The sequence below is a fragment of the Octodon degus genome, unplaced genomic scaffold (assembly GCF_000260255.1).
Source record: "Octodon degus isolate 3935 unplaced genomic scaffold, OctDeg1.0 scaffold00362, whole genome shotgun sequence".
NCBI classification, from domain to species: domain Eukaryota; kingdom Metazoa; phylum Chordata; class Mammalia; order Rodentia; family Octodontidae; genus Octodon; species Octodon degus.
The window spans coordinates 645,922-661,255 of record NW_004524938.1 but is presented as its reverse complement, the minus strand read 5'-3'; the positions used below and the strand labels follow the sequence as shown (position 1 = coordinate 661,255).

The 15,334-nt window shown below is 37.9% G+C and overlaps 1 protein-coding gene across 1 annotated transcript in view; it reads right to left on the bottom strand.

Moving 5' to 3' along the window:
• The window catches only part of Ascc3 (activating signal cointegrator 1 complex subunit 3), a 382,010-nt gene that overhangs the window by 9,466 nt on the left and 357,210 nt on the right, over nucleotides 1-15,334 (bottom strand). Inside the window, exons 38-39 of the mRNA XM_004648215.3 lie at nucleotides 2,489-2,640; nucleotides 421-568 (exon numbers count right to left, since the gene is read on the bottom strand). Of these exons, the coding sequence (XP_004648272.1) occupies nucleotides 421-568; nucleotides 2,489-2,640 (300 nt within the window). The remainder of the gene's footprint in view (nucleotides 1-420; nucleotides 569-2,488; nucleotides 2,641-15,334) is intronic.

The following is a 15,334-nucleotide window of genomic DNA, read 5'->3' as shown; positions in this document are numbered from 1 at the left end:
ACGCCCAAGTGTAAAGAGTATCATTGTAAAGAGTATCATGAAGAAAGGAGTAGAGGCCCCTAGGTTAGGCAGCCTAGTGAGATAAGCCAACTTGTTTTTATTATACTGAAATAATTTCTAAAGATGCCAATACTACTATTTATACTATCTGCTGTTATTTTTAGTATCATATATTGAGTTTTTATTCTATGTCAAGAAAATATAAAAAATTTAAACAACACTTATTTTGTTTAACTTTCACAAGGACTTTATAGACAGACAAAATGCTTTTAAATTCAGAGATACGGTTAGAAAATAGCAGAAGACAATTTAGACTCAGGTGAGCTTGACTTCAGAATCCCATGCCTAAAGTTGGGAAACTCTTGATACAATTTTCTAAGAGACTAAGGAAGTTCTCAACACATGCAAAAGATGGCTTACCTGCTTTGTTTTTGCAGCCTGGAGCTCCTTCTCCACGATAGAGCTGAATACATGGTCTTTCCCTCCACAGGCCTGGATCAGCTCAGGAAGGCACTCAATGGAGGTTCTGCACCTAGCCTGTGGGCCCTTTACAACTGGCTTCCATTTCCTAAGAAATAATACCAATACAACAAAATAATTCCTCCACTTTGCAACTGAGATTTTACGACAACAGTGGTTTGTACAATTTAAACACTTAAAACAATTAAGCTATAACTTTTTATAGGCAGTTATATTAAACTTTCAGTATTAGGTAGTATCCTTGAAGTATCAACCAAATACAGTATCACTAGTGCTACAAAAAAAATCTGGGGCCGGGGAGATGGCTTCAATTCCTGGTTCTGGAAAAAAAAAACAAAAAAGAAAAAAAACCACCATGAATTATAGATAGTGTGTCAGCTCCAAAAATAACTCAGGTTTACACACAGTGGGGGGGGGGTCTCTACAGAATGGCATTCATGTGAATGATTCTTCTATGTGAATGAAGTACAGACACAGAGCCCTAACATGTTTTTAATTATGTAGGCAGATATCTTTAATAAAACTATTGGAATAAAGTTATTGGCAACATAAAATTTAGAAGTATGCTTTGAGAATCTTTCAGATATATAGCATGCTATATTTGATCTCAGGAAAAAAGCCCACCTAAATTCTAAGAATAAGAAGAAGACATAGCTGAAGTTATCATTTGCCACTTTTAAAGGTGACAAGAAAGGAGAATTGAATTGCCTAGCCCGAAGTAGCTTCCAAAACAGACTTGTATGCTATGTGGTGTGGTATATTCATGTGCCTTCTTTACTGCTGAAACCCAACTCCCATAACATTTAGTACCACTCTGGAAGGGCTCCTGAAACAGCTGCAGACACACATGAGGCATTTGCCTTCTTCACATGCCACCTGTTGCTGGTATGACCCACTCTCCGAATGTGTGTTTATTCCCAGGGTCATCTCATGCTACAGCTTCAAGTATCGTGGAGATAACTGCCCTGAGCCCAATAGACTTGAATCAAATGAAGGACCTTGCTGAGGAGGGCGTGTGTGCCTGAGGCTCTTGTTGGCATCTGTAGCTACAGGCCTCAAATGATGGCCACCCTTGGTTGAGCTGACAAGAGCCACGTGGTACATAATGTCAAGTGGCAACCAGAATGCTTTCTTATCTTCAAGACTGTGTATGAACATACTCACTGCAAAGTATCTCTCAGTTGGTGTGAAATACTTGAATAAAATATTTTCGGTTAAACACTGCCAACCCTACTTGTAGCATGTGCTATCCTTTCCCTTAGTAAAATATTTGGAGCCACGTACATGAAATTAAGAGTTAAATACTTCGATGCTAGCTCAAACTATTCTTTTATACATAGGTCATATTTGGAGCTTCTACCATATACAAATACCTAGTTTTAGATACTGTATAGATGTACAATTCACTTTCAACAATGGATTTCCGGTCTCTCCACAGAAACAGAAACTAATGATTTACTTTACTTTAGGTTGCAAATTACTTCTTAAATGAAGAATGATACTGTAAAGGAATACATGCAATTAGAATAAAAGTATAACAAACCAAAACAAAGCCAGATGTTCTATAATCTTAGTATTCAGGAAGCTAAAAGAAGATCACCGTAAGTTTGAGGCCAGTTTCAAAAAGAAGAGGAAAGAAGGGAAGAAAAGAGAAGAAAAGAGAAGAGAGGAGAAGAAAGTTTTTAGTGCTACAATTGGAAATCAATGTAGATAGAAGGTAAAAATGACGTATGATTCAGCTTAGGACTGATGATCAAACTCTCAGTGGGAATGTTATGACACTACCATGTCTCTCTCTGGGAAATGGGCATTTACACTATAAAAATGTCATGAGCTATATACACTTAAATATGTTTTGGAGGGAAGTTGTGGTATACCTGAGTGCTGGAGCAGGGCCTAGCAGGCACGAGACTATGAGTGTAATGCCCAGGACCACTGTGCCCCATCTGCTTAAAAAAAAAAAAAGATTTTTTTTGAAATTGAAAAAAATACACTGAAAATTAATTACCTGAAAAGGTGAAGATGGTGCTGCTCTATGTTTGGTAGTGTAAGAAGAGAGGAATCTTTTAGCCACCGGCCCTGCACTACCATCTGAACCAGGTTGGTTATATTCAGGGCAGTCACCAGCCAGCCCTGATTTGCAGCCACGTCCAGCATTGCCTGAAATGAAGAGCAAGAGAGAGTGTACACATCACAAGAATCACAGCACTTTTCCTCTGCATCTCTGCACTGGAAAAACCAAGCATCATATCTTGAAATCACTATTTATCAGAATAAAACCAGAAAATTACAGTGGCAGGAGGGAAACAAAGTGACTCTCTCATGGCGTTTATTATACTATACATCGCTTCTTACAAAGGACCAGATACTAAGCTTTTTTAGGGCAGCAAAGATAGCTAGATAAAACCATTAACCAGCAAGAGAAAAGCTCAGTGTACTTTGAGAGCAAATACCTATATAATTCACTGAATCAAGAGTATTAGCGGCTGCATTTAGAAAGTATACCTCATGTACTCTTGCAATTTAAAATTGATAATAGTAAAGAAATAGGTTTTCTTGCCAAAAATTTATTTTCCCAAAGAGCAGGCTAATGAAGAAGCAGTGGTTCTCATTGACAATAACATACCACATGGTAGTGAAGGGGCAACTGCCAGGCGTACATGTGGAATGAGGAGCAGCTATTCATATTAGTCTATACGTTTAATCTAATGTTCTATGAACAAACAAAAGGCTGCATTTGCTTAAGGCAAAACTAAACAGTGAAATCTTATTTAAACAAAGGAGTAGTTTACACAGGCAAAGCTATTTCAATTAAATTAGATTCTGGAAAATGCTGACTTACAGACACATAGTTAATATCATGATCTTAGGCAGAGGTTTTTTTAGACAGTTTTAGGACTGTATGCCCTTATTTTGGAATATACCTAGCAAATGATTTCACACAGCAACACTGTAATAAAAAACATGCACTTTCAGTAAAACAGTTATAAATTCTTGTACAAAACTGATTTGATTTTAGAAATGACTTTGGTCTATGCTAGTTAAACTGATTTGTCATAATTCTTAGTACCACTGATGCAGGCACATGTTCCTTGTAAGGTCTAGATTTCTAGTTTTGTGTTCTCTAGCTTACAAAACATAAAAAAGTTTTAAAAGAACATCTGGCCAAATGGATCTATGATTTCTTTATGTACATTACAAGAAAATGAATTAAAGTTTTTGGAAACTATGATTAATATGATAGAATGGTCAAAATGGTTTTTAGCACCCATTTTTTTTTCTGGCCACATATCTCTACCTATAAACCTGAATGTCAGTATACTTATGTATGTACGTAAATATGTACATAGCATGTATGTTAATATTCATATGTATATGGCATATGCATGTATATACATATATGAATGTACATGTTTAATAAATCTAGGGAAAAACACATAACTTTCCTTTTACTCCCAAAGCAGAATATTATGCTTTTCTTTGGAGTCTGTGAAATAAATAGGTTATAGTGAATGATGCTCCTAGACAAAACAAAAAAAGTAGTTCACAACTCATAACTCTTGCGTTTTGTTTAGGGAAAGGGACAAGAGGAATGAGTAATTATAACTCAGGCTGTTCTATGATGATGTTAGAATGAAGAGTAACTATGGCAATTTTACTGGTGATTTTACACTACCACTTGACTGGAAATAACTTCCAGACCAAAGCTCACATACTGGAAGAGTTGGATGGATGAACCATATGTTTTTAACTTTGAAGTTTCCATGAAAAAGTTGAAAGATTTTTATAAAATTTATGAGTTCCCCACAACTTTTCATTGTATGATCCAGATATGAAAATGTAAAAAAAGAAAAAAATCATGTGTAGTGCTTTTCATGAGGCAAATGAAAAACCTTACCATGAATTGAAAACTGTTCTTTATCTCAGTTTGATTCTATGAAAAAGTAAGTGAGCAGATGCATAGCTTGGTATGGCAAAAAGACTGTGACCGCCCACATGTGGCGAAGCACATCTTGGCACGTAGTTCTTGGCTTAGCCACTCCCTCATGCTTCTATCCTCTCTTCTCTTTTCTACTTCTCCTAGAGTAGACCTCCACTTTTTTTTCTCACCTGGAATATTGTAAATATTACTTTATCCTTATTTTCATCTAACTTTTCTTTAATCAATACTTTTTAAAACAGGGTCTTATTACATAATCCAAGCTGGCCTAGAACTCACTACATAACTCAGGCAGGACTCAGACTTAGGGTGGTCCTTTTACCTCAGCTGTCCAAGTGCTGGGACTATAGGTATGTGCTGTCACATCTGGCCTACCAACTAAATTATTTAAAGGTAAAATTGATTATGTCTTTCCTTTGCTTAAATTTTTTTCGATGGTGTTAAACAAAAACTAATGCTTCTCTACATGGCAGTCAGCACCCTATAATCTATCTGGTCTTTTTTATTTTTGACACCTTCCCCTCTGCACTGTGCAGCTGTATAAGATTACTAGTATTTCCTCAAATTTACCCTCATTTTAAATTTAAAAAATACTGTTCTTTCTGCTTTGTCCACCTGGGAAGTTCCCATTCATCACCCACACAACTGAGGGAGTAAACCATGGCACTCCCCTGACTCTCCCAGGCAGGTGAGCCCTTTCCCTTCCAGCCCCTCTGCTCTTGTAGTGCCCCATCACCATCCAACTGGAATTCTCTGCTCACACATCTTCCCTTTGGGCTACAAGCTCCATGATCACAAGAATCTGGGCTTATTCTTTGTAACTCCACCTCTAACAAAGTACATTAAAAATATTTGTATTAAATAATACAGGTAAAAATCTACTGTGATCACAATATTCTAAGCCACTGCACATCTACAAAACACATTATAGAACAGAAGATAAAACATAAGCCTTGATATGAGACAGTATAGTTTTGTATGCTAATTTTCTTTTTACAACATATAAATGTGAGGAAATTACCCTTCTGAACCCAAGTTTCTCATTTTCGGAAAGGCCTATCTCCTAGCAATTCTTTGAGGATAAAGACCTATCTTTTATAGTTTTCCCTGGCAAATATGGACCAATATATGCTCTTCCTTAGAGGCTGGCTTTGGTAACACCTGGATTATATGGCTGAGCCTCTCAAGTCACTTCAAAGTCCTTTATTTGTGAGGTACCAACATATTGCCTGCTACACAGTGATCCTAATAGACGTCTGTTTTAAAGTTCTTCTATGATAAGATAAAAAGAACACCCTAAAACAGTCCATGATTTGTAAGTCAGGTTTCCTTTGATCATTTTGATGTCAATTTCTAACCTGGGCAGTCATAGAGGCACAACGCCTGCTAGGTTGGGGGCAGATGCATGGGACAGGCAGAGTGGTTTATCAGGAGAGGTGTGGTTCACAAGAAATCCAGGAGAAAAGGCCAAAGACAGATCCTGCAGCTCAAGCCAAACTGGAGGATGTGGGTCTGATTCTCAGTTTAAGTGCATGAACCCTAGTTGCTGTTCAGGGTCGTAACTGCCAGGGTTGAGGATAGGGATGGTCTACGTTACTGGTCTGAGAAGCCTCACAGCAGATACCAGTGCACCTGTGTATGGCTACATGTAGGGAGGACTCTCTGGATTTCACTACTTTTTATAGTATTTTCCTGGCCAATAAGGACACTAGACATGCTTTCTCAGATCCTGGCTTTGGCATCAGCTGGGTGATGGTTAAGCCTCCCAGCTCACCTCAGAATCTGATAGAAATATCTGATACTCAACAACAAAAGGTTGCTTTAAATATGGAGAAGAAACAACTCTGGCATTCTTTAGAAGCTCAGCATAGCACTGACGTTAAGCAAGTATTTAATCTACTTTACCTCTTACCCACTTTTCCTTGGCACACTACAATCAGACAATTCTCTGATAATTTTTAGTATAGCAGAAATGTGGACAGTGGTTGACTCTGCATGAGACTTTCTTCTACCAAGGGGAATCAACTTCAGTGGATTGCTGATTCAGAATTCTTTATTACTCCAGCCATGACCGAGTGAAAATGTGATTTTTAGTACTGTATTCATTTACAAAAATAACACTAAACTAAAACCTTATCAGAATTAACAGGAACAGGGGTCTGCCCCTGAGCTCAGTTCTTTAAGTGGCTGCTTCAACAAAGCAGTCGGGCTCAGGGCTCAGGTTGCTGTGGTTCGATCCCCAAAACTCAAGTCAGCCAAACCTGCCCTGAAGGCATTCGAAAAAAAAAAAAAAAAAAAAAAAGAATTAACAGGAACAGTATGGCAGTCTATCATTTAAACAAAGATGGGTTGGAAAGATGACGAATTTGGGTTTGAATATATTTAACTGAGGTGCTATGAGCCAGGCAAGAAGTTCTAGGTGACAACTAGCTCTAGATAGAAAGTAGAATAGCAGTGTGTAGTCTGAAATCCTGGAAATAAAGTGGACAGCCAAGAATCACAGTGAACAGCTATGTAGTAGAAAGGAGTTACCAGGAGAGAGGTCTGGGAAGGCAGGAAAGGATAATGGAGGAGGGGGACCAAAGGACTCTCGTGGGCACTGACAAAATAATCAGGATGAGAATGGATGACTGTCTACTATTTGTCAACTCAGGTGAACATTTTATTTAAGATACTGAATATAAGTTTATTCTACAGATAAAGCTAGCACGGCCCCAAGAGCAAAAGAGGCCGATCTAAGCATGCGTAGCTCTGGTAAATGGGCACATTCAAGTTCTGTAGATCCTGACCACACAAGACTTGCTTTAACCAGCATAGTACAAAGCCTGGGAAGTGCAGGATAAGGGGAAGGTGTACAGATTTTGAAAGAGGTTGTCAGTTTGATTACCTATGTTAAGAGGAGTGGGCATTCTAGATGGTAACATCTGCCAGCTTCTTTGTGGGGTTGGTTCAGAAGACTGTGCAAGGGTGCACCAAAATCCATAAATAATTACATTTCTTTATTTAAAATGACATAATGTTTTGGGTATAACTTGTGTATCACCTACAGTATACTTTAAATAATCTTTACTTATATGATACAAACATTATGTAAACAGTTGTGATACTATATTATTTAGGAAATAATGAGAAAAAGAGCCAGTTTTTCCCCCTAATATTTTCAATCTATGGTTGATTAAATCCACACAATGTGGAACTATTAAATATTGAGGTTTGACTTAAGAGACTGCATAAAGTATAAACAGTATAAATTGTGAGTAATTGGTACAGGCTTGAAGCAACAGCAGTATAATAGGAAAAGTACTGCAGCGTTTAGAGTTTTAGGCCTCTAAGCTAACTGAAAAACCTTGGGCAAACTTATCTATCTGTGTTCATTTTCCTTATCTGAAAAATGGGGTTTGTTTGGTGCGTTGTTTTTTTTTTTTTTGAGACTAGACAGTCCAGGCTGGCCTTCAACTTGATCTGCCTCAGTCTTCATTGTACAGTTACAGGTGCATGCCACCTGTAACTGATTACATATTTTTTAAGGCTTCTGTTTTATTTTCTGTGTGAGCTTTAGTCTTTCAGGAAGAAAATGCCAATATACTCTTCCTGTGTGATTTCCTTTACAAAGTTTCCTTTCTGTCTCTGTAGGTGGATAATCATATCCTTGGTATAAGAGGTAGCTTATACTAAATAATAGTTAGCTGTACAAAGACCCTTCTATTTTCAGAGGATGATAAGGGTTTCTGCGACAGAAGGGTGTGGGCCAGGCCTGAAAAAGGGGGTTGGTTCCATTGGTCATGAAGATCTCAGTCAAAGAGTTAATGAAGAGAAAGAATCTTTGACATGAGAAACGGACAGTGTTAATACTCAAAGGTGTCAAGAATCTCTGTAAATAGTGGAGTATTTCTCTTGGCGGAGAAAGAACTGGAAAGGAGCACAAAAACGTTTAAGTGTGGGGCAGAGCTGATACTGTGACTAAAAACTGGAACAGCTATAAATTTCAATAGCAAAACTTTGTAGTAGAGACAGGAGTGTTCTATGATTGCTTATTGCAGTAATTAATAAATTGTGTGTAAAAGCACAGAATTCAGATGGTGACAGTTATCCAGCGAAGTGAGAGATTTTATTATTTTATTAGGTAGGTTACTCTGACCTTATCACTGAAATAGCCGACTTCAGGGATAATGCTACTTAGAATGGCAAGTGAAGTCACTAGGGAACAAAGGACCTCCCTGAGGAATCAGGAAGAGAAGATGAAATTCCAGTTTATATTGTCAGGAATGTCCTGACTTACTAGTGTAAGTGTTGTGGCCAGGGAGTGACTCTGATGGCGATATCATGGAGGTGGCAGCTGAAATGGATTGGCTACAACAGCTATAAATTAAATGTGGTGAATGTGATTATTATGTTTAAAAGGTCACTATGAGACTACTATGATGAGCTAGAGATCTAGATTTTGAGATAGCTAAAAAAACAAAAACAAAAACAAAAAAACCTGTGGATAATGAAATAAAACCTAACATAAGATAGAAGGAGAAGAAAGAAGTAGTTGTGATACAAAAGATTAGGGTGTGGCAATGACGGCTGGGAACTGTGACCTGTTAATTACAAGATTCCAGAACACACGCACGGAACAGCTCCCATGCCCTGCATGTGGACTTCTTGCAAGAACGCAGCAGTTTTCAGTAGGATGGCCTAGACCCGAAGTCAGTCTGAGGAGTGGGATCCCAGCACTGCCTCTCTGCACCATGTAAATAGGAATTCTCATGTGTTTCCTCCAGATTTGGGCAATATAAGAGGGCACAGACGACAAGAAACACATGCTTTCCTGCCTTTCCTCACAGTGTCTGCCTGCTTTCTCCAGGATGAATGTCATCCTGTTCTTCCCGCTTTTACTTGGCTCTAGCTTAACCAGCAGAGTCAGTTTTTCCCTTTATTGTCTTTTCAAATAAACTCCACTTCTTTTTGCTCATTCTATTTAATTCTTTGTTCAAAATGCGAAGAACTTGGAATTTAACTCTAGAAGGAGAGGCTAGCAACTCCAAACCCAGTAACATTCAGTCGGTGATTTCTGTGAAAAGACACAGTGGCTTGTAGAAGGAGATACACGACGGAACTTTGATGGAGTATCCATCCAGGAAAACCAAAAGCCAAGAGATTCCAGTACCCGTTGGAAAGACACAAGGATGCCAACTATTATTATTGGTAATTAAAAAGAATTAGCCAACAAGTTTCAGTGAAAAGGGTGACGTGAAGGAGATGGCTAATAGAGCGAAGATGACCAGGAGGGACAAAAGGACAAGGTGAAAGGAAGACAAAAATCAAGGAGAGCCATGAGGCACACATCCTAGAACTTATCCTTGGGCAGAAAATCAAGAATATACTATTTGGTATTACGCAAAGGCCAAATAAGACACACCAAGAACAAGTGAAACATTCGTAAAGAAGATAATTTAGAAGATAACACAATCTCGGGCCACCAAATAGCTCAGCAGATTCAAGGGCCTGCAAGCAGGCGTAGGGGCAGGGGGTTGGATCCCTGGGCCTGCCGTGCCAGCCCCACCTCTGGGGCACACTGAGATGACAACTGAGACTGAGTGTGGTGGCGTGCACCTGTAACCCCAGCACTTGGGAGGCTGTGAAGGGGAGAATCACTATAATTCCGATCTAGCAGTGAGACCCTGAACACCCTGTAGGCCCTTCCCTAAAATACAGATCAAAAATCAATCAATCAATCAATCAATCAATCAATCAATCAATCACAATCTCCAGAAGAAAATTTGAGTGTGAAGCTCCTGAACTCATATGCATGCTTATGACTTGGATGCGACTTGTGTCCTTGACATTTATTCTGAGTCTACTTGAGAATCCCTTGAATGGCCATTAGAGGAGGAAGGGAACCAACGCAAGACAGGAGGGACAGGAGAGAGGCAGTGATCAAAAGGTGCTGTGTACATGCACCTATGTATAAAACACATTATTCTGTATAACTCACATGAATTTAAAGACAACTTTCCAAGTTTATGAGGTGTGGTCTTAGCATTTAAGTTAAACCACAGGTTCACAGAGATGTAACTGTTTCTTCAAAGAATAGGTGTATTAAAATCAGCTAATGTTATCGTTTGTAATTATCGGTTATTAACAGCAAACACTTTAAACTTGACAACCTATTACTCTTTATTTTGTGTAGAGTTCTGCAGATTCTATGTAACTCTTGTGAAGAGATGCAAACAGTGAATTATACAACTAAAGTCAGAATGTGTAGCAATATGCATGCATGGTCTGATGAAAATATTTGTACAGTGGTATACAGGTCATAAAACATTTTAGTAGCTCTCACTTAATCCTTGACAACAGTAGCTATGATGACAGCATGAATACTATGTAATTAGCATGGTAAAAGTAATGGAGTTAAGGATTAATCTTAGCTTTCCAATTTCAGATATGTGCTCACTGAATTACATTCCATTACCTCTGCTGACTTGCAGATGCACTATCTTTTTTCCAAAGAATTTGTGATGGCTTATATCTGTTCTTTTATCCCTACAGAGGAAAAATACCCTCAGACAAAATTATGTTTAATTGTCTCAAAACAATTTTGTCCATACAAGTTTTCTTTTTAAAAATCATTTATTTATGTATTCATGTATTTATTTGGTACAGGGTCTCGATATGCAGTTCACACTCACAGTGATCCTTCTGTCTCAGCCTTTCCAACTGAGAATGGTGGCACTTGCCAGTAATCTCAGGAATGGGGAGGCTGAGGCAGGAGGATTTCTGTGAGTTTGAGATCAGTTTAGACTACATAGTAAGTTCAAGCTCAGCCTAGGTTACAGAGAGAGATCATGTCTCAAAAGGAGACAAGGCCAAAACCAAACCAAACCAAACCTAAACATTCTCCCTCTAAAATCTAAAGTTCAATGCAAAATTTGTGTCAATTTAACCATCAGTGTTAAGGCTCTGGTTTCACAATGCACATATGGAAATACACACACATACAGAAATACACACACACACACACACACACACACACACACACACAATGCTTCAGCCTGTCTCTTCCTCTTAGAGCTTTATCAACTTGCAGTCTATCTTCTTCCTCCTTTGATCTTTGCTCTTATTTAAGAAACCTTTTCCCACCCAAATCTGTTGATAGTCATCTTAATTCATCTAGTAAATGAACAGGGATTACCAGAAGCACATGAAACTACAATCATAGCAAAGGTGGAATCAGTAGGTGATGCTGCTACTTCTGTTAAAATTAAATGACACAAAGATAATGTGCTATTATCAGAATTAAAAAAAAAGGTATGTAGTCCAGATTGAGAGAAACTATATGCGTAAAACTCAAGTTGTTATTAATCAATGTCAAGGGAATGCAGAACACTATAGAGATTACCACACTCTGAGAAGCTGTAGCAATTGAGAGGAGCCGAAGGAGAGGTGATGTTTGGAGGTAATTAACACGGTGAATTGAGAGAGATTCTTGACTAGAATAGGACAGTAGACAAATACTAAATACAGACTTTGGTGAATAATGTATTAATATCAGTTTTTGTTATTACAAATACACTTCATTAAGGTGTGTAAGATGTTACTACCAGAGAGAAAGTAGGTTTGGAGCATAGAGAAAAACTCTTCCTTGGAAATGTAGGGCCACTGTCAAATTAAAATTTATTTCAAAACTTACAGAAATCCATCTTAGGCAGCTTATTAAAATGGTAGTTGTTAAATAGCTGCTGGCCAATGGCCTATTTATTTAAGAGCTCCCAGAAGTTTTATGATCATGGAAAGCCCGAGAAAATATTGCTTAACAGAAAGGCCCACTCCTGTAAAGGTTCAGGTCAGTTGTGAGTAATGACAATATTTTGTCAATAATTAAAATGCTGCGAGTATATTTAGAAGAATCTTCCAATAGCAACAGCTGTTCATAGTAACTTTCTCCTAAACTTTTACCCCCAAAAGGTTAGCATTCAGGAAGCTCAGCTGCTAAGAAACTTAATTAATCAAAAAGTCATTTCCGAGCTGTAACTATGAGTAAAAGCGCTTCAAGTGCACTAGCAAGCCTACAAGTTAATCAAAATGCTAATGCAGTACAAATTAAAGTTGTGATTAACATTTCACAGTAGCTGCTTAAGTGAATTGATCACACAAATGGGTTAAGCATTACTCATTTCCTACAGCGCCAACCGGGAAAAGGGTTGTTATGTGGGTATGAGGAGAGGAGCTGGGGGTAGAAGGATCCTTCATAATAGCATCGTATCATCAATAAACCATCACAGAATTGTCATACAAAAGCTTACAGGTAAAGTCACCCAGGAGGAAATAGCTTTCCAAATTATATTACAGTTCTTCAGAGGAGATTGCTTATAAATCCACAAGAGTAAGTAAAAGTGTTTAACGCTGCAAAATCCACACATTTGTGTTAGTTTTGGGCATCAGCTCTGAGTTGCTTCTTTAGTGAGGGTGATGCCTGGCTTGAGAGGGCATTTTTGGTCATTTCCACTGTGGAGTTACTGTCCACAGCTGTGATTCTCAAACAGTGTGGTACAAGAATAAAGTGTTTAGTGGCAAACTGATTTAGAACAACTTATTTTGAAACACTCTTCCATTAAGAAAACTTCAGCAGGCCTCTATGGCAAGATATGAGATCCTGATAGTCTGGTCAGAAAGGCAGCTTAACTGGGATTAATATGCTGGCCTCTATGAATTAAATAAGGTAATTTAAATTTTCTTATTCTGTATTTTTTAATTAGTATATGCTTATGATACATAATGAATACATTCATTGTGAGTAGTTGGTACATGTTCATGACATACCAAAATTCATTTTAAATTCCTTTGCTCTCCCTGCCAAAATATCTTGGATCTCATCTTACTTGGAAAAGATCAATCTGTCTCCTATTTCTCTACGTTTTTTCCCCAGTTATTTAAATGAGTTCCTGATATAAAAGAAAACATACAATATTTAAGCTTATGTGACTTATTTATTTCAATCAGCATGGATTTCAGGTGCATTCATTTTCCTGGAAATGACTCGTATTTATCCTTCTTCATAGCTGAGGGGTACTCCACCGGTGTAAAAAGCACATTTTCTTCATCCATTCATATGCGGATGGCCAAAGTTGTCATTTCCAACAGTAGCTATGCTGCTATGCACGTGGATATGCATGTATCACTGTTTTTTTTTTTTTGGCGGAACCGGGGATTGAACTCAGGCCCTTGTGCTTAGCAGGGAAGCACTTCTTCCACTGAGCCATCTCCCCGGCCCCTATCACTGTAGTTTTAGCGTGAGAAAATTCCTAGAAAGGAAGTAGTTGGGTCAAATGGAATTTCTATTTTTAGTTTTCTAAAGAATTTCCATACTGATTGCCACATTTGTTCTACCAGTTTACATTGCCACCAACAGTGTAGAAAAGGTCCTTCTCCCTATTGAAGAATAATCAATTTCTTCAGCATTTATTATTTGACTACCTGATAACAGCCATTCTTTCTGGAGTAATAGGGAATCTAAATTTTGTTTTCTCCCCTTTAAAAAAATATTTTTACTATAACACATTTGCATTATATAATGATTCGATTTATCATGGTTTTGTATATGTATATAACACAGCTTCTTCTCCCCGTCTTGCTCCAACTCTTTTTCCTTTTCGTATTTGTGAAAGCTCTCCCTACTTTCTATTTAATTCACATTTCGCTAATGATCAACAATTAGTCCTCTGTCCTTGGTGGAACTGTCAATTTTTGTTTCCTATGTTGTGTGTTGTCTCTTCATTCAGTTGGTTCCTTTGCTGTGCAAAGATTTTAAATTGATATCATTCCATTTATTGATCTCTGATTTCATTTCTTGTGCATCTGGGATTCTGTGCAGAAAGTCCTTGCCTAGGCACAGGTCTTCAAGAGTTCTAGTTTATCTTCTAGCAAGGTTAATGTTTCTATTTTAATATTAGATATTTGATCCATTTTGTTTTTAGCTTAATAAATAGTGAAAGATATGGGGCCAGTTTCATTATGCATATCAATAACCAGTTTTCCCAGTACACATTTGCTAATGAGGCTATCATTCCTCCAGCTTGTTTTTGACCCCTTTGCCAAAGACAAGATAGCTGAATGTGTCTAGGGTTGCTTCTGCCTTCTCTATTTTGTTCTCTTGGTTCACGTGTCTATTTTTGTGTCAATACCAGGTTGTTTTTATCATTGTAACTTGATAATGCAACTTGAAATCTGGAGCTAGGGGACAGCTTGGTGGTCTAAGTACCTCCCAGGCAAGTGCAAAGACCTGAGTTGGAACCCTGGGCCTACCATGCCAGTCCCAAAACCAGGCGTGGTGGTGCACACCTGTAATCTCAGTGTTGGGGAGGCTGAGACAGGAGGTTCACTACCTGTGTAGTGAGACCCTGTATAAAACAAACAAATATCTATATATCTATATATATCTATCTTGAAATTCAAGATTATGATACATTCTCCTTTGCTCTTGTTACCCAGGATGGCTTATGCAATTCTGGGACTCTTCTGGTATGAATTTTACGATCATTTCTCTATTTCTGTAAGGAATACTTGTGCTTTGATTGAGACTGCCTTGTCTATATTTCAGTTTTGGAAGTGTGGCCATTTTGACAATGTTGGTTCTTCATGTCGGGAACAGAAGTTGTTTTTCCATTTTGTAATGTTGTTGTCTTCTCCTTCTCCTCTTTCTCCTTCTTCTTCTCTTCTTTTCTTCTTTCAGAGAACTGTAGTTATCCTTGTAGAGGTTTCTCACTTACTTGATTTAATTTCTAAGCATTCTATTTAGTTTGGGTTTTGCTGACACTTTTTTGCTTTCTTAATTTTTTTTTTTCTGTAAGTTCATCATTAGTGTCAAAATGATTTTTTACTTTTGTGTGCTGATTTTGTATCCTACATTGATGAATTTGGCTATTAATTCTA